This window comes from Nelumbo nucifera, chromosome 5, assembly GCF_055504915.1.
Source record: "Nelumbo nucifera cultivar China Antique chromosome 5, China Antique-T2T, whole genome shotgun sequence".
Taxonomy (NCBI): domain Eukaryota; kingdom Viridiplantae; phylum Streptophyta; class Magnoliopsida; order Proteales; family Nelumbonaceae; genus Nelumbo; species Nelumbo nucifera.
The window spans coordinates 1,874,391-1,894,038 of NC_142653.1; the positions used below are offsets into that span (position 1 = coordinate 1,874,391).

A 19,648-nucleotide genomic window follows, 5' to 3' on the forward strand; every position below is an offset into this window, starting at 1 on the left:
ATTCCCAAAAGATCAGCCAGTTTCCATCAATTTTCAATCTCCACAAAACTTCAATATGCTTATTTAGACATGAGATCACAAGGAACAACTCCCTTTTCAAAGTTGATGGGATGATTCCTAAAATTCAGAGCAACATTATGAGCTTTCCACGCAGCTCAAACTTCAACAACATTAATTGTGGTCAAGCCTATAAAATAGGCTTTAACAACCCTGTAATGATTTTTAGCAATAAACACAAACCATTATCATTTAGCAAATCATCAAGTAACTTGATATTAGTAGCACCCTTTCTTGGCATTTTCCATCATATGAGTCTCCAAATTTTCTTACTATTAAGACTCGAGTTAGGATCACCATGAATTTGTCTCTAAATAAAAATTTAATGCACACTTGGTAATAATGGAACAAATTATTCCACCATTTCCAAAATTAACAAGTCCCTTGCACGGAACCTCCGAAGATCAATGACCTCGGCCTCTTCATGGAAGAGACACGAGATATAGTGGGGCTAATCTCTCTCCAGTATCTCCCGCTTTCTAACCTTCTAGTTCTCATACTCCTCTATTTTGTCTGAACCTGATTGTCATCAACAAGTCAGCCTGGCCATTTTTTTCTAACTTGAGCGTTGTAATGCCTTTCCTGGAGACCTCATTCAGCTCCATGCACCACCTTGTCCTTTCACATTGGCTCGTCTAAGTTGGTAAAATTATCTGCTCTATATCTGCCTCGACTCTAGCTTGGTTCGGACATCACCAATCAAATAGAAAATTGTTTGTTAAGGTTCTGTTTGGTTTATGGGATGGGGATGAGAAAAGGGGAATATTTTAAAGATATTCTTTTTCTCTCATTTATTTTGAAGAAATGAAAAATATGGGATGAAAAAAATGTGGGATGTCAGATCCCAAAATCGTGAATTTGGGGTCGCACCAAAATCGTGCGACCCTAATGGAAAAACTTGAAAAAGCACATGGTAAGGAGGCAACTAGCGACGATGAACAGAGGGAGCAAACCAATGCCTTCCCTGTTACCATCGACGATCTGCTACCTCCCCTTCCCCGTTCGAACTCAAGAGCAAGAGTTGGTTCGGTGACAGAGATGTTCCCTCACCGCCAGCAGAGACATTCAATAGAGGACTAATGAATGGAGAAGAGGATGGAGGGAGGAGAGGAATATGTGAGTAAGATTTAGAAATGGAGAGAGATGGAGGTTCGGTCTGCTACTACTTGTTAGTCCGAAGGTAGGAGATGATGAACAGTCACTCCCCTTCCTCCCTTTTCTTCTTCTTCCGAATAGAAACATTAGGTTTCTCTTTAGTCTGAACGGTCTGCTGCTACCTGTTAGTCCGAACTACTGTCTTTGATGGCACTGTCCAAAGGTAGGAGATGATGAATAGTGATTTTCCCATTATTTTCCCATATATAAAACCAAACAATAAAAGTGTAAATTTTTACACTTTCTCATCCCATCCCATCCCATCTTTTATAATGTATTATTATTTATACTTGAAATGTCAATGTTACCAAACAGCTCCCAGTAATGTTGGCAATTTAAATATAAACACCACCACATCAGCATCACAAAACGTTTTGAGTTAAAACAATCATATAACCCTTGGCATGGAAATCCCTATTACGGCGTGTTTCAATTCAAAATATTGCATGTCGAAGCACGAATGATTACCAAAGACAACCTTAAATCGGTGAAACGAAACGCTCGTGAAACGCATTGGTCGCAACTCGCAAGACGCAAGCACCCTACTCGTTTCACGATTTCAACATTTTGGGCTACGGTGAGGTCTATTACAATCGGCCCCTCCCATCTTTCCACTTCCAGCCGACCCCGACGAAAATAAATACAAAACTTCTCTAAAAATGGCGCCCTTTGCAACGTTCAGGCCATGAGTCCCGTGTTATTGGGTCCATGGCGATTCCGTCAAGGAGCAGTAAATTCCTCTACTGCATGCGAATCTTGCTCTCCAACGTACAGGTATATATTTGTTCCCCCTGATGCCATGTCTAGTTGGAGCATTTCTTCGAACGCTTTATCAATTTATCTCCGTTTGATTCTGTTGTCCATTAGAAATCGAATCACATATTGGCCGGAGAAGGGGCAAAGGCTCGGCTTTACGGGGGAGTTGCTTCTGATGCAAGAGCTGAGAACAGTAATCGTCGTAGTCACATCTCAAATTCTTTTGTTTATTATTACATTGGAGATCCCCATAAATTGTTGAACAAGAAGAGAGTTCTGTATCCCTTCAGGCTCTGCCCTCCTTTTCACGTTTCGTAATTGTTATAAACTTATAATGTAGGTATATTTGACATTTCAACATCGAAAGCAGTGGATTCCAGGATTTTAGGGATAAAAAGGTCCATGATTTCAACATCGACGTGGACAGTTCTGAAAATTCTTCAAAGCAAAGGTTATTTCCTGTTTCATTGTCTGATCCTCTCTATGGTTACAAGTCATTCTCATTGTTTATCATGTCTAAAGAATGCTGCTTAATTGAAGTACCCTCGACAAACACTCTCTCAGTGTGAAACCGTGGGGTCTGAATCATCTTCTTCACAGTGGTCATATATTATGCTGGTCTCGTACTCTATTACATTGTGTTTAATTAAGACTTGAATTCACAGCCAGAAGCTACCTGTTAAGTTTTGTGCCTCCTTGATGAAGAAGGAAATTTCAAAGCTTATAGGTGTCGAGGGGTCACTTTAAACAAGGACAATGTTCAAGGAAACGCTTAATTCAAATTGTCAATCAAAATTCATATTTTAGTTTATTTGATCCTTTTTTTCATTGACAAATCCTCATTGCTGTTTGTTAGATGACTATGTCCTATATTTTCCTTCTTTCTGGACATTATATTCAATTGTAAAATATTTTTCCATATGATGTGATGAAGTATGCGGGATTTTTAATGTGGAAAATGCATATTCTTCACTGAAATGGAGTTTTTAGTATCATTATTCTCTTCCTAATTGCGTGCTGCCATTATTTATAATCCTACTTGGAAGGTCTGCCCTAATTAGTGGTTAACATTCAGGATTTGAAGCCTATCTAGTGGGTGGGTGTGTGAGGGATTTACTCCTAAGGAGAATACCCAAGGATTTTGATGTGATCACCACAGCTACTCTTAAACAGGTTTATATATTGTTAAATTTGTTCATCTTCTCCCTATATTTGGTGTAACTTCAAAATTTGATACAGGGGGTGCATTTTTCTTTGTAGATACGGAAACAATTTCATCGTGCCAGAATTGTGGGACGACGATTTCCTATATGTCTGGTCCATGTCCAAGGTTCTGTTATTGAGGTTTGTTTCTGTTTCCACCTAGTTTGTTTACTATGGTTTTTTTTAATACTTTTGTTTTTGATATATGGCACTGATATATTGATTTACTTGTATACCTGTATAAGATATCTAGTTTTGAGACAGTGGGTGAGCATGTTAAAGAAAATGAAACAGTTCTTTTCTCTCAAATGTCAACTAGTTGTGATGAAAAAGACTTCATTCGTTGGAGGAATTGCATGCACAGGGACTTTACTATTAACAGGTATACCTGCTTATTCACGTAGTATGGTTTCTTCTGTTGTGCATTTTGGTTATATCAACTATCAACCCATGGTTCTAAGCATCTAAGAAAATCAAATCAATTCCACTTTGACATATCAATTCTTTAAGTAAAAACAACAAAAGTTTTTTGTGAAACACCGACAGGATCTAGTGAAGCTTTTTATGTCATTTTCTAAAGCTTTTCATGGCTTTCCTACATAGTCATAGTGTTCCCATAGTTCATGCTTTTTTTATAATTATACAATGTTTCTGTGGGTCTGAGCTTCCATAAACCTCCATAAACTATTTGTCTCTATCTAAATTGAAGTTTGCACTGAAATAGAAACTTGAAACCTTATAGAAATGTTGTTATTATTACATGTTACATGCTAACTTTCCATTTCCCTGCAATGAAGTTAATATTCATCCTTTGAATATGATTTTTATTATCTTTTCTTTGATACCGATTACTGAATATTTCTATTCATGTGTTTGTGGAAGCAGTTTATTCTTTGACCCATTTGTGAATACAATCTACGACTATGCCAATGGGATGCAAGATTTGAGGACCTGCAAGGTGTTTTATTTTATTTTATTTTGTTAGAAGAAAATTTTAAGTTTTCTTGTTATCTGAAGGATATTTAAGCTTTTATGGTTGATTTCTATTGTTAACTTGATATATACATAGGTGCGAACCATAACCCCAGCCCAGCTGTCATTCCAAGAGGATTGTGGTAGGTTTTTCTATTTTCTGTTATAGGTCTGTCATTCATCTTTGACATTTGGAGATCGTTGCATATAGTTTTTAACAAGGTTTAACTTGAACATCAATATGTCAATTCTGGCATGTAGCAAGAATTTTGCGGGGCTTAAGAATTGCAGCTCGCCTTCACTTTTCATTTTCTGAGGAGACTGCTGAAGCAATAAAAAATCTTTCCTCATCTGTGATGAGTTTGGATAAGGTATGCTTGGAGTCTCTTCTTTTGGACCATTTGGATATCCTTTATGCTCTGTATATAAACTTCTTTAGGCTTGTAATGAAATATTTCCATTATTTTTTTAGTCAAGGTTGATGATGGAAATGAACTTTATGCTGTCTTATGGAGCTGCTAAGTCCTCCCTCCATTTACTGAAGAGATTCAAACTTCTTGATATCTTGCTTCCCTTTCAGGTGCGTGGTTGTTGAACTAATGCCATACCTTTTACATTTTTTATCATAATAAGTTTATTTGGTTGAAAAATCATGTTGAATACAGGCAGCATACCTAGCTAAACAGGGCAATAATCAAGGTGCTCAGGATTCCACTATGTTGATGGTAAGCTTAGTGGACAAACTAAACTACATTCATGCATGTAAAAAATATTTCTTAATAAGTAGCTAACATGATTTTTCAAGAATCAAGACATGCAAAAGAGATAAGTTACATTGCAAGGGCTTGGCATGTCCCTCATATTAGGTGTCCTGACTCTTGATTGATGGAAACTTGTGTGAATATTCCAGGAATTTGTTTATCTGAGCTGTTATGTAGTGTTACATCATCCAGCTGTAGTATTGTTTCATTTTTCATCCCTTTTTTGCCCTTATTGTTGATTGCCTTTTTTTTTCAGAGACTATTTCTTAACATGGATAAATTACTTGCCTGTGACCGGCCATCTGACTGCATCCTGTGGTAAGATAGTTTTTACTGATTGAAGAGTAAATGTTTATCAAAAAAAAAATCTATATAACTAGGGGTGCAACTTCAGCGGGCTTGGGTTGGGAATTTGTTAAATTTTGGATGGGCCTGACCTGAATGCAGTGTAAATTCATCAACTCAGGCACCTGACTTGCACCCCTCATATAAACTCTCTTTAAAGATTTGCTTTCCTAATTGTTTGCATGGGAAACTCCAAGTTAGAAGAAGTCATAATCTTGCTTGGTTTCAAGGGACATGCAGCCCTTTTTGTTGTAACTTAGAATATTTCTAGCAATGCCAGTCATTTTGAACATGAAACTAGCCGGGGAGATATGTATAAATCCAGAGATATAGATGATTTGTCTGGACAATTCTAGGTTTTGGTGGATGATAATCTTTTTGGTTTGTGTGACTCTGAACAGGGTTGGGTTACTGGCATTTCACCTTGCACTAGTAAATAATCGACAAGATGCTCTTGTAGTCTGGACATTTTCGTTGCTTCTATATCATGGAGATTGGAGAGAAGCTGTGAAATTTGCAAGAGAAAATGCTCAAATGCACATTCATTTTGTACCTGAGATTTCAGATGCTGGTGCAACTAAGTCAGATGACATGCTTGCAGAAGAAGTCAGTTATTTAGCATCATTGATAATATCTTCTATTGATGCTTTGACTGGGACTGAAAGTCTTCTTAAATCAATGGATAGATACCCACTTTCCCCATGTCCTGGTTTGGTAAGTCCGTACCCACTTGGCCACTTTTAACTATATTTTTTTATCTAAACTTTGTAGACACTAAACTTTATGGCCTTTATCCTGGTTGAGCTTAGGATCTTCCCAACTTTGATATGGTTTATAAGTAGGGTGCAAATAAAATTGGTTGGGTTCAATTAGAGGGCAACCAAAACCCAATCTCATCAATTTGAACCCAAGAATCAAGCTGGAGTGCTCAATCCAAGCCTAGCTGGAGTCTTACTTGCTTAGCTTTCATACGTTTGGTTGCATCAACTCCAATTGAGCTTGGATTGGATCATTGGAAGGAAGATTTACTCTCTGTGTGTGTGTGTGTGTGTGCATGCCCGTTCTTGCCTCACATGTAGGCGCGTGTTGCATTCAAGGTTGTTGGCCCCTTTGTTATCTTCTCATCTTTCCACTTATACGCATCATGAGAATTTTATTTTTTATATGTTAATAATTTTACTTAATTATTTTCTGGCTGTTCAGCATTACTTGTGATGCTCATATAAAAAAAGTATAAGAAAGCAGATATTGGGACTACCCAATCAGTTTGATTTTCACTTATATACCAGATATATTTGTGAACTGGCAGCTAAAAACCACTATGCATGTGTACACCCTTTGAACTATGCAGGCAAGGAGGTGCTAACTCCAAGCCTAACTTGGATTATCCTTGCTCACACATGTAAAGACATTCACTTGCACGGACATCCTTGTTTGAATTGTTGGTATCACTTCAAGTATTGCTATTATTTATCTAGAGTTGTATTTGATGCAATTAGTGATGTACGCTATTTCAGGTTTTTATATCAAGAATTGCTATTATTTATCTAGAATTGTATTTGATACAATAAGTGATGTGTGCTATTTCAGGTTTTTATATCCAAGTCAGTAGGCAGACATGTTGCTGAACTTTTCAGTGTACTGAAGGAAGATATTGAATCTTATACAAGGGAAAGGGAGAGTCTAGAGATCAATTACAAGTTGCTTGGGAAGGGAGATCGTAATGAGGTGAGATTTGTGCTTGGCAAAGTCATCATGGACACAATGAGCAGTGGGGTTGTCCAAGAGCTGAGGGCAGTTGATGAGGAGTTGGTGAAGGAAAAACACCCCCAGGAGTTGATGAAGAAGGAAAAGCATTGGCAGGAAGAGGCCAAGGATAAAGATTACCATGAGGCAGCCTCTAAGAAGGGAAGAGGGCATGGTGGGGTGGGTAAGGAAAAAGACAATTATCATAAGGAGGTAGCCAAGGAGGGTAAGGAAATACATAAAAAGAAGGAGAAAAGCTGTCAGAAGGCTGCCAAGGAAAAATATTGCCATGAGGCAGCCTCTAAGAAGGGAAGAAGGCATGGTGGGGTGGATAAGGAAAAAGTCAATTATCATAAGGAGGTAGCCAAGGAGGGCAAGGAAATACAGCAAAAGGAGAAAAGCCATCAGAAGGCTTCCAAGGAGAAGAAAAGACATCACGAGGTGGCTAAGGAGAAAGAAAAGCACTGTAAGGATTCTGAAAAGAAGGAAGAAGATCATTGTGAAGCTACCAAGGAAAACATGGCAAAATGTTTTCCCTCATCTGGTCTTGAACAACAGGAGGCACTCCAGAAGGAACAGGAAAAGAACCAGGCAGTGGTAAGCAAGGAGAAATACCGTCAACCATTGTCTAGTTTTTTTGAATAACAATTGCAAGGCAGTAGAGGTAAAACATCATTCTCAGTCTAATTTGGGACAACAGGAGGTGGTAAAGGAGGCACGCCATCAATCACTGTCTCGTTTGTTCATGTGACTTCTAATTATGTATTGTTCACCTCAATTGTCATCTGTTGTAAATTTTATGCAATGCTCATGTTCAAAAGTGACTGGGTATTGCGCAACTATGATAACTGACTCTTCACTCTGACATCACATTACATGGGTGTAGGTTTATAATGTGTCAGATCCGCGAAATCTGTGTACGTCATTGTGCCAATTCTGATGGGTTGGGCAAGAATGCAACCATTTCAATGGGCATGCAACCAAAATAAATAATGGCTCCCGCCAATGTGGTCTGGGGAGGGAGTAGAAACGAGGATATTTTGGGTTTTTAGTTAGGCATTTATTGGTTTATATGATTTGTATTGTTGTCAATAGTAATGCTTGCCTTCTTTGCATGCCAACAATTTAATAATCAATATAGCTTATCTTCATGATTGGCAATAGCCGAGTCCAGCCTAGAGGCGTTTCTTCTTATATATTGATGAATGAGCAAACCAAACGTATGTTGGAATAGAATGAATCTATTGTCTGCAAATTGCGAAATTCATATGGTTAGATCATTGTCGTATTCTTCTGGCCAAATAGGATTAAAAGAGTTAATATTCCTGGGAAGAGTCGAAAGGGAAAGTTTACGAAGGGTGGGACTGTTGTTTGATTGGGTCAGTTTTTTTATGCAACATATCTTTCCGAGTTAAGAGTCTAATGCTGGGTAGTTGCGACTTTGTAATAGCATCATTTGAATCAATATCCAAGAAAAAGAAAATAATACTGTATGACTTATACCCCTTTTGGCCATGATTTAACATCTCAAAATTTTAATTTATTTTATTATTTTGAACCTGTTTTCATGTTATATATATACCAGGTGAACTAGGCTCATTAAATTGACCCAAAATGGAATTGCTTTTCCATTTGGGTGATGGGTCAGTGGTTAAATCATCCTGGTCAAATAAGTCAACTTCCGATATCATAAATTGAATAATAAAATAATAAATAAATATACATAAAATATGGATAGTTACAGAAAAACTGCTTAAGAGTTGTGCATGTCTCTAATATTGTTTATTCATCATATTAAATGAAAATTATTGTTATTAATGATAGAAATAGCTAAAATACAAAAAAAAATGAAATAAGAATAAATTTTTAACTCATGACTAGTTGATTGGTTCAAACAATTTAATGGTTCAACTGACCAGGTCATTGGGGCATTGAATGGGAGTTTTGTTCAAACTTGCCTTTTACCTTGTTAGTTTGTGATAAGTAAAACAGAAATTACAATGATGTGGTCCCCACCTTATATGAAAGAGAATGGAGGTAGGAGGAGGGTTATTTGTTTGGAGTGAGGTAGGGAGCAAGATGATATAGTCCCCACTTTATATGAGAATTCAGGTAGGAGGGTAATGTAAAATTTGCATCAGTTTTTTGGGAAACAAAATTTATACTGCCAATGAGTGCAAACAAGATAAAAAGTACCAATTTTCTATCAAGTAAGAGTGCAAATCATAGTTACAAACAAACAGATGCAAAATTGAACTAGGAGCAAAATTGGTATCTAGTTCAGATTTGCATTGCAAACAATCCAAGGCTCTATTTCGAAAGAATGCAAATACAAATGTGCTCGGTTCATGAAAAATGACAGCATATGTATTTGTACAGTTTGGGAAGAGTGCAAATATAAATATGTTCAGTGCAAAACGTTGTATATGGTATTTCTAAACCTTGTATCTACAGTTTTACACTCTACATATTTGTTTCCACTTTGCTTCTTTTCCCCTCTTTTGCTCTCCCCTCTCCCAAAACAACATGACTGAACATAGTCATAGTTCAAACCTTGCTTGTTTCTTCCTAAATAATACTTTGGATAGGACCTATAGGACTGTCAACAGGTTGGGTAGACCCACTCGATCTGAACTGAACCAGCCCAATTATATAAGGTTCGGGTCTGCATTATGTGTCTGAATTATACTTGGGTCGGGATTGGGAGGTATGAGACTAAGGAATCTTTGTTGGACTAACTAGGCTAACTTGGCCAAACTTGGCTGGAGAATTTTGAATGAAGAGGACAATCTCTGGGTCCAGGTTGTAAGACAGAAATATCTAAAGAAGAAGGATTTTTGGGACCTAGACAATAAGAAGGGTTATTCTTGGGCATGGAAAGGCATTCTTTCATCTAGAGACCTTATTAAACGTGGTATTGGTGTTATCATTGGCAATGGTAACACAACCAGATTCTGACTGGATAGCTGGGTTGATGGGTTCCCCTTATTAATGAGGTAAATAAAGATACCATCATTGATATTAATCTCAAAATGAGCGAGGTAATCGACAATGAGAGACTCACATGGGATAAAGCAAAAATCAGCAGTTTGGTCCCTATTTCATCTTGGTATAAAGTTAAGGCAATTTTTATCTTGACTAGTGATACTAGAGACAAACAAATTTGGAGACCCAACCCGGATGGCAGTTTTTCCATTAAATCAGTCTACAAAATGAAGATTGCATTATGAATGGCAATAACCCCAGAAATTGGAATGATTCAAAAAAAGTGTGGGTTTTGAAAACCCCTCCAAAGTACAAATATTTCTTATTCTTGCTTCTCAACCTAAAGCTGACAACAAAGAAAATGTTAATTTTGAGAAGGATGAATATTGATGGATTTTGTGTGGTGTGTGGAGAGGAAGAAGACACGGATCACATTTTTATAAACTGCTGCCCTATTGCTAAGAAAGTATGGAATATTGCTAAAGATTCCTTTCGGATTCCCAATGACTTCAACAATAATATTTGCGATTGGTGGAATTTCATCTCGAGTAATAACAGAACGGATCTGGGTGGCTCCTATAGTAAGGAGAAATTTGTTCTCCTCCTCTGTCAAATTTGGAAGAATCATAATGAATGTATTTTCAAAAATAGGAGTTAGCGTCCCTATATTATCATTGAAAGGGCTTATAATATGTTCTTGGAGATCCAAGGGGTGAATGAGGGAGATAAAAGTTGTTTGAGAAAGATGTTATCCCTGTTAGATGGAAGAACCCAGATTTCGAAGCTATTAAAATTAATTTTGATGCCTCGTGTATCAATGGGGATTGCTCAATTGCTTGTGTTGCCAGGGACCACCTGGGTCATAAGCCTACAAACTAGGTAAAACTACAGTTAATGTAGCTGAAGCATGGGCTGCGTTTGAGGCCCATAATCTTAGTCTTAACTTTCTTAACAGGTACATCATCATCAAAGGAGATTCATACGTAGTTATTGATAGTCTGAAAAGGAGTTCTAGCCCCCTGTGGAGAGTGCGTCCAATTATCGAAGAATGCAACACTTTAAGAGAGAGATTAGAGGGAAAGATTGAGTATGAACACATCAACAGAGAAGGAAATATTACTGCAGATTGGTTAGCTAACTATGCTCACACCAACGAAGCTTCCTTCAGCTCCATTCCTATGCCTCTTAATATAATCGCTTGTTTTGATTTCTGGGGATGTGCTACCCCCCACTCTGTGCAGCCCCATTTTGGTTCTATAAAAAAAAGAAAACAAAATTATGTGCATGTGTATTAGCATTTTATAGAGATACCCCTAGTTTAATACCTATTTTTAGTTTTTTACTCTTTCACAATAAAAAGCCTATTGTCCAATCCAAGACATAAACAAAGACAATGATAATCTTTCTAAAAAGGGATTCTCTAAAGAATCCAATGTACAAATAAAGAATCTGTTTTGACATGAAATGGATATCTCTAACTCATATTTATGAGATGATAAAATATGGCAAAACCTATACTAAGAATTGGTTCACGTAGAAATGGACATATTGATTCATTATTATGGGAATGGGAATGAGAAACAAGAGGTACTTTTTCTCGAAATATGGACGAATGGGAGTTTAATTCTTAAAGAAACACTTCAGGAAACCTCCCGGAATTTGATTGATTTATTTATACCTTTCCTAGATTTACAAGAAGAGGACATCCAATTAGAGGACAATCAAAACAAGGTTACTTTATATTTTTTTACCTTTCATGATAAATTAACTAAACTAAGGAAAAATAAAAAAGAAATAGCATTGAAATGTTTTCTTATTGACCAATCAGAATTGCCTCCCAGGACCTATAATTGCCTCAAAAGGTCCAATATACATACATGATTGGACCTTTTGAATAACAGTCCAGAAAATCTTATGAAAATTGAACATTTTCAGATAGATGTAAACAGATATTGGACATTCTACAAAAGCATTTCACAATTGATTTACCTAAGAATAAGTTTTAAATCCATTGGAGTTATTTCATTTTTTTTTATAAAATCTACAGTCCATATATTCGGATTAGATCCAGAAAGATAGAAATACAATAGATGCATCTAGGGAATAGTCGCTTCAAAAGCAAATCCTCCTAGATACATACGTGGTGATATTTTATTTCATTTAATGGTTGAATCAATTTAAAAAAACCTAAAGTTAGAGATTTATCAATAGGTAATGTTGCTCCAATACCCAACCAAAGGGCTACCGTGATACCAATCAAAAAGACGGTTGTAGCTATGGACGACCAAATGGGTTTTGGAATTTATTAACATTCTCCAAAAAAATGTACTGTCAATAATCCTGCATGTACTGAAACCATTAAAAGAACACCCAATAACTTATTGGGTACCTGGTACTGTACGGAGTATTCTTCTTCTTCTCCTTCAAAAATTGGATATACGCAAATCACTCCCCATATTTATCCATGGCCTATTCTAAGATAGATAATTTGTGCAACTTAGTATTGCTTTTGTTTATCCAATTTATATGCATGTTGCATAAATTTAAAGGGATTTTTAGCGGCTCAAATATAAAGGCATCTACCTTTTTTATCACAAAAAATATTTTAATTTACTGAAATGAAGTTGTTTTTGTTCCATAATCCATACACCGCAAATCAAAGTAGAAAAAGAATCTAGAGTGGGTTTGATGCAAAAAAAAAAAAAAAAGGCTAGTTGAAAGTATCAATAAATATTAGGAATTCTCATAAGGAATTGTTTGAAAATATCAGTCTCAATATGAGGACGTGGTTTCTTGATCTTGTGTTGGCCTGAAAAAATGAAAAATATCAGGGATAAAAAAGCATAGAGATATTAACCACAACCACAGCTCCAAAGAATGAATACACCACAATGACTTAACAACATAGATCAGTTATTAATAGTTGTCATTGTATATGGCTCTCTTTTGATAGAATTCTTGTTTTACACCATACCTTAATACATATTTTAGTAAGCACATGTATGACATTTTTTCCCAGTAAATATATACTATAAACCTGGTGGGGATTCACAAATATTAACATGGAAAAATGCTGGGTCCTAGTAGGTATAGAATACATCTATGGAAGAAGAACATGTAACAGATATTGATGTATACCTCCAACAACATGTAGTACAAGTAGAGACTCCACACCAGCAGTTCAACCTGAGATGCAAGCTACAACAACCTGAAAATCTAATCCTTTGGTACTTCATATCTGTTCACACCTACTCATGTGCTGCAAAAGGGAATTTGCTTTCCTTTGGGCCCTATTGGTTCCAGACTTCACAAGTTCTACTAAATGTTCATACACTCCATACTGAAGTGCAGCTAAAATGAATGATGAGTTGTTCAATCCCAACTCAAGAAGAACTGAAAGGGCACACTCCTTGTTCTTGGGGGTCCCATCTTTGATGATTCCAACTAAAGTTTCAATGAAAGAGAGTTGTCCAATCACACTTCTCCCTTCAGGGTGAGATGCAAGTAGAAACAAGATTGAGAGGGCCTCATCAACCATACCCAAGTTTTTATCTTCTACTAACTGAAGCAATGGTTTTACAATACCCGCTTTAATGGCTTTCACCTTATTTGTTTGGTTGAGTGACAAATTAAAAAGTGCGGTTGCAGCATCTTTTTTACCCCTTATGGTCCCATTTTGCAAGAGATCTACCAAGGGTGGAATGCCGTCTGCAGATCCAATTGCCACTTTGTTCTCATCAAGTATTGATAGACTGAATAAAGCTGCTGCAGAATTCTCTTTAGCCTCAACGGTCCCCTTCTGCAGTACTTCAACTATAGCTGGAATGGCTCCTTCTCTGGAAATGATTCTCTTGTTTGCTTCATCAATTGATAGATTAAGCAGAGCTGTGACAGTATGCTCTTGGATCTTGGAATCTGGATAGGATAAAAGCTGAACTAGAGGAGGAATTCCTCCACAACTTGCTATCATGATTCTGTTGTCAGGATTCTCCTTGGAAAGCAAACGGATTTTTGCAACAGCCCTTCTCTGCACATCCAGTTGGCTTGAGGACAGGTTTTTAACCAAGGAAGAGATTTCTTCCTTCTGTTCAGCATAGGAGCTTTGAGAGCTTGCAGGAGCATCCTTTTTAGGCAATTCAAAATTGTTCTTCTCACACCACTGCAAAATAAGGTTGCGGAGGGCATAGTTTGGTGCAAGAGACAAATGAGATAAAATCTGCCCCGTCTTTGGGCAGGTCCGGTGGTTGGAATCCAGCCACTTCTGTATGCTTTCTCTTTCATAAGTCTGAGAAAGGAAGAAGGAAATTGTCAGACATACCATGAGAATTGTTTGTAAAATAACCTATTTTTCAGGAGCATTACCTAGAGATAGGTATATTAGGCATAACATATTTAAATTACAATAAATACAAAATGCTAATTTTCCTTCTTAATATACAAAAGGAGAAAGTGTGTTGTTGATTTGATAGTTGCTTGTAAATATTTTTCCTTTATTGTGCTTTATAGAAACAATACAATTTATCTTGCTTATAGCTCCCTAAATTTATAATTTTGTTTTTAATTCAATAATAATTAACTATTTCTATTTTCAGTTGTTAACTTGTTATCTGAAGGTAATTAAAGGGCTCCAATGGGTACATGCAGTCTACCTGTCCAGTTGCTATAATAACGGGGTCTGTCATGATCTCCAGTGAGATGGGACAAAGGAATTCATGAGGAATTGCCAAGGAAGGGCACTTCTGAAAAGATCTTGGCAAAACAGGTTCATCAAGAATGTTTTCTTCAACCCCAGCAATTTGCTTAAATTTGCTCAATAGATCAATAACATGTTGAATACTTTCTGCATTTTGCCCAGATCTTTCTTTAACAAGTTTTCTTACAGCTGCAGTTTCTGCTTTTAAATCTGAGATAGTGTGCAACTCGAGCTTGATTGCCAATCTTTCTAGTATGGCGCTGTCTGCATTGCGGTTTTCATTCTGGTCTTCATTTTTAGAGAATACAACCATCATATCCATTGCAAGCTCTATATCTTGAGTATCTGTTCGTCTCTTTGCTCTTTTAAGTTGTACCCGCATTAGCTCAACCTGAATCAAAGTTAATGAATAGAAAAATAAGTTCTACAATAGAGAGTCTTGGTGCAGAAGTACTATAAAATTACAAGTTATATACCTTTCATGCAACTTATAACCATTTGATTTCTTCATTCTAAATTTCACCGAAAAGATTAGAGCAGCTGTTCTGTAATTTTTATGTGGCTGGTTTGAATGGGGATTCCAAACCAAGTTCTTGAAGGGTAAGCATTATTCTTTGGGTGAGTATCAATTCAAAAGGATCTAAAACTTGGAGAGAAAATTTCTCCTACATTGAGGAGATTGTTGGGAATTCAAGGTGATTATTGAGGAAAGGCAAAGTATCCTTTTGGTTGGACAAAATGCTTGGGGATGAGCTGTTGATTGACTTCCTGTCTAATGATGCATCTTGGCGTCCAGATCTTCTACGGAAAAATGTGTTACAGGTGAAGGAAGCTATTCAAACCAGTAAGAAACTGGATTAAAGGAATGGATTGGATTGGGTGAAGGAGATCCCACCGAAAGTTTCCTTTGGGAGTTGGAGAATAATTAAAGGAAGGATCCTGTTGATCAAAACATTAAAAATATTGGAATTCCTCTATGTTCTCAATGTGCATGCTGTAGTCATCCAAAGGAGGAAACATTGCACCACCTCTTTATTGACAGCAGCTTAGCTCAAAAGATTTGGAGTCATTTTGCTAACCTGATTGGGATTGGTATCAGCATTGAGGATTCTGTTGGTAGTAGAGTAAGACATTGACAGCTAGTGGCTGGTAATAAGAAGTCTCAGTGGGGGTGGATTATTGGCAGCCTCCCTGGTTTTAGACTTTGGGAGATTTGGAAGGAACATAGCAGAAGATATGTGGAAGGGAAAGGTAAATGTTTGGCAGAAATTATTAGCAAGATTTCTCTTTGGATTAAGGAAATCTCTCAATCAATATCTTTCACACATCCAACAGGCTCAAGTGTGTTCTCTTGGTATTCAAACCCAAGTCATACATCCAACAGGCTCAAGTTTTGGACTCCTTCCTCAATGGAAGTTATGATTAATGTTGATACTTGATAGAGCTAGTAGAGGTAACCCTGGAGTTAGTGGTGGGGGATGCATTGTATGAGAGAGCCATAACAATGTTCTATTGGCTTTTGCTCATAGCTATGGAGTTCACTACTAATATTGTAGCCGAATGTAGGGCCATTTTGTATGGGCTTGCTTATGCTAAAAGCAGCTGGTTTTCTTACAATGGCAGTGTGCTCAGACCAAAATTATAATTGATATTTACCAGGGGTCTGCTAAAACACCCTTGGAGCATTTGGTATTTGGTGGAGGAAATTTGGCATCAATTGGAGATTCTCTCCTTCCGGTTCATTCACAATTACAGAGAAAGCAATCAGATGGCGATTCCTTGGCCAATTTGGCTTGTGACAGGGATGAAGACTTGAATTTCTACTCTAGGCCGGAACTCCTATTTCATATTAGCCTTCTTGTTGGGTCAGATGGCACCGGTCTTCACTATTTCAGATGTAGATAATTTTTTATTCTCTCAGGTTTGTCAGACCATTTATATGTATATTATTTCTCATAACTAGCTCTTTTCTAAAATTTTCCAAAAATAACAAGGTACTATTCACAGCCTTGAAAGAGTTGTAGTTTGCCTTCTTGTTGCACCATTATGAATGCCTGTCTTTGTTCTATTCAAAGAAACAAAATTACATTTGTCAACAAACAACTGGGAATTTTTTAGGATTGCAGAGCACTGAAAAAACTACTTCATGAATGCCATATATCTCTAAATGCATAAAATGTTCAGAATTCAATTTTTTTTTTTAATTACTATTTGCAAATTTTAACCTCCAAAAATAATAGGTAAAACAAATAAAATTTTACATGATCAGAGAATAGCCAAATAACCTTGTAAATCTAAATGTAAACTCAGTGTACTTTGGACAGTAAAATTTTCTTCTTTTTGATTGCTTGCTTTATTATAGGTGTTTTTCTTCATTGCATTACAAGATTTTTAGAGCCAGAGGCTTTATGCTGGTGTTGCTGTTAAGGAAGAATAACAGCCAAGATGAACTGGTTAATAGTAATGCTAAAAGTTTAAGAGGAAGTTATGATTAATGAAGAAAGTGAGTGTAGCTGAGATAGACAAATGAAAATAAACAAAAATAAATAAGCTAATAGAAACAATAATCTGAAAAGGGTCTTAGTTTTATGGAAGACAAGGGAGGCTAAAAAAATGCTAGAGCAACAGTCATAATGAGGATAGCATTCAATGGTCTTAGTTTTTCTGTTTGCCTTTCTTCCCATTTTTTGTTATACTGGAAGTTTCAACAGGAAAAAAAGAAAGAAAGAAAGAAAGAAAGAAATGCAAGGCTCTAATATCATCTGGTAGCACTTTCCATTCAGCCACAGGGGCCAGTGACGAATCTAATTAGCTATTCCCCAGAAGGTTCAAAATAAAGAACATCAAATAAAAACCTAATCCACTATCTGGACCTTGTTGCTGTGTTATCATGCAATCCGGTGATAATACTATAAAAACCAAATCAAAGGAAAGGTTTTGATTTGATATATTATAAACACAAAACTGAAGCGTGTTTCAAAGTGAATCTCTACATAAAACAATGCAAAAACAAGAGCCTAAAATCGTGCAAGAAAGGAAGAGAAATTACTTGCTCTTTCACTTCATCTGAGATTCCCAGCTCTTTATAAGGCATGCTATCCAAAGACTGATATAATTTGTCATAAATGGAATGAAATCTACCCACGATCGCCTCGCTCTCGAATGCCTAAACCAGAAAAGTTGAGGCACAAAAAGGAATCAAGAATAAGTGTCCAAAAACTTAAACCATCCTGAGATGACAAATTAAAAATAGAAAGAAACTGTAACCAGATAAATTTTGCTCCCATCATGACAAGTCTTTAACAATTTCTTTGCCGAAAGAAGCGATTTCTTTATGTTGCACAAACACGTAGAAGCCTCGTCCGGAAGTGGAGAAGCAATGTCGGCTATCTCTTCTAACAGAGGTATTAACAGCTTCATCCGCCTGACGAGGTTAAGGCATTCCCTTTTCTGTGTTTTGCGGTAATCCGGGAACAAGCCGAGGGACTCAATTAGATCTATCAACTCATGGATCGCATCGCTAGTCTCTTTGTTGTTTGATGTGGCATTGGAGATGTTCCCGTTATCCATAGTCTCTCCTTCCCCTCCTCCCTCCGTCATCTGCCCCTCCATTTCCATCCCAAGAGAAGATCTGAGTGTCGGTAAGCTTTAGATACCTGCCTTTTCAGTTGAATTAGGGTTTCAGAGGGGAACGACCATTTTCAGGAGAGAACACGAGGGTAGAAACGAAACCCTAACCCTAATTGCCATGGACAATGGAGCTGTTTGTTCTTCTTGGTCTTAGTTGTCTGGGCGGAAGGCCTCCGCTGTTATTTCGGGTCCGATTAATGGTCAGAGTGCTTTTCGCGGGTCCAGTGCTCCTTAAAAAGGATTTTTTTTTGAAAATCAGTTATTCTGTAACGGACATGACGGGGTTTTTTTTGACACAGATCCAGTGCGACTTTCCTCTGTTCGCAAAACGGAAACCTGATTCGTTGGTTTCATTTGATGGGGGGCCCTACTGAAAAGGCTTCTACTACTACTGGGTATCGGGTCACCTGTCTCCATCACATGAATGATTTGATCATTTGAATTGACGGGTACTGAAGTTTCCTACGGTCGTCTGCTCATCCACGTGGACAAACGATAGTATTCTAAGTTTCTAACCGAAGGGATTTTCCTTTGAATCCACAGTTCCACACAGTTTAGTGACACGTCAACACTAAAGATCCGACAGAGAACCTGGTTACCGGAAGTTTTGGTCTTTTATACAACTTTATTTTATTAAAATAATAAGATTATTTGTTTTTTAAACAAACTAATTGCTTCAAACCACATAATTTTTTTTAATACAATTTGTAAAGTTGGAACAGTGACAAATCGGGGAATGAATGAAAATTCAAGGGTCGTGAATTAGGTGTTGGTAAATAAATCCTAAAAATTAACAAAAGTTTCTCAAGTGGACTGAAAATTTCTCAAATGCTAATTTTGTCATTCCATTATCTCAAAGTTAACTTCTGATTCCTTTTTTTGTCGGTTAATATTATTTATAAAAAAATGCCTTTAATTGAAGAGACATGGTTTTCTAACGAGGAAAATACTCTTAAAAAAGCTTCCTCTCTACCCTTGCTTGAGCGCCGGACCGAATCACCAGTTGAATAGAGGATAAGAGGATTCTAATGATGTCAACGCCAAGTTCGGGAGTGACTTAAAATTGAGCTTTTTTTAAGTATTTATTGGAATAAGTACTTATTTTGGGTCGGGATACTTTCATTTGACAAATAAGCATGAATAAAACCCAAAATTTGAACTTATTATTAAATGCTTATTGAATAAGGGCTTATTCTAAGATTTAGTTCCAAAAAAATTCCTATGTATTATTTAAAGTACCCCAAGAATACCCTTGTTCAAAAAAGATAGGATTTTCTTTCATTCCACTATGCTTGTTCTCACCTCACATTCTTTAGGCTGCAGTGGCAATATCTTCCACTCCAAA

General features: G+C 36.9%; 2 protein-coding genes across 4 annotated transcripts; one reads left to right on the forward strand and one right to left on the reverse strand.

Moving 5' to 3' along the window:
- Positions 1 to 1,630: 1,630 nt before the first annotated feature.
- On the forward strand, positions 1,631 to 8,168 carry LOC104603752 (uncharacterized). Of its 3 annotated transcripts, XM_010267869.3 has the most exons (14): positions 1,631 to 1,986; positions 2,080 to 2,161; positions 2,309 to 2,419; positions 3,044 to 3,141; positions 3,229 to 3,312; positions 3,417 to 3,553; positions 4,057 to 4,129; positions 4,241 to 4,286; positions 4,405 to 4,514; positions 4,616 to 4,723; positions 4,809 to 4,868; positions 5,161 to 5,222; positions 5,651 to 5,963; positions 6,840 to 8,168. In XM_010267869.3, the coding sequence occupies exons 1-14, from the start codon at positions 1,921 to 1,923 to the stop codon at positions 7,638 to 7,640; spliced, it is 2,151 nt and encodes a 716-aa protein (XP_010266171.1). In that variant the 5' UTR covers positions 1,631 to 1,920; the 3' UTR covers positions 7,641 to 8,168. The 3 variants fall into 3 exon arrangements, with proteins under 3 accessions (XP_010266171.1, XP_088743185.1, XP_088743184.1); XM_088887059.1 differs by lacking the exons at positions 1,631 to 1,986; positions 2,080 to 2,161; positions 3,044 to 3,141 and having other exon boundaries at positions 3,425 to 3,553; XM_088887058.1 differs by lacking the exons at positions 1,631 to 1,986; positions 2,080 to 2,161; positions 2,309 to 2,419 and having other exon boundaries at positions 3,425 to 3,553.
- A 4,704-nt stretch (positions 8,169 to 12,872) lies between these two features.
- PUB15 (Plant U-Box 15) lies at positions 12,873 to 18,511 on the reverse strand. Its single transcript, XM_010267868.3, has 4 exons — positions 17,941 to 18,511; positions 17,723 to 17,839; positions 14,630 to 15,064; positions 12,873 to 14,265 (listed from the first exon to the last, which is right to left on the reverse strand). The coding sequence occupies exons 1-4, from the start codon at positions 18,289 to 18,291 to the stop codon at positions 13,213 to 13,215; spliced, it is 1,956 nt and encodes a 651-aa protein (XP_010266170.1). The 5' UTR covers positions 18,292 to 18,511; the 3' UTR covers positions 12,873 to 13,212.
- Positions 18,512 to 19,648: the final 1,137 nt, after the last annotated feature.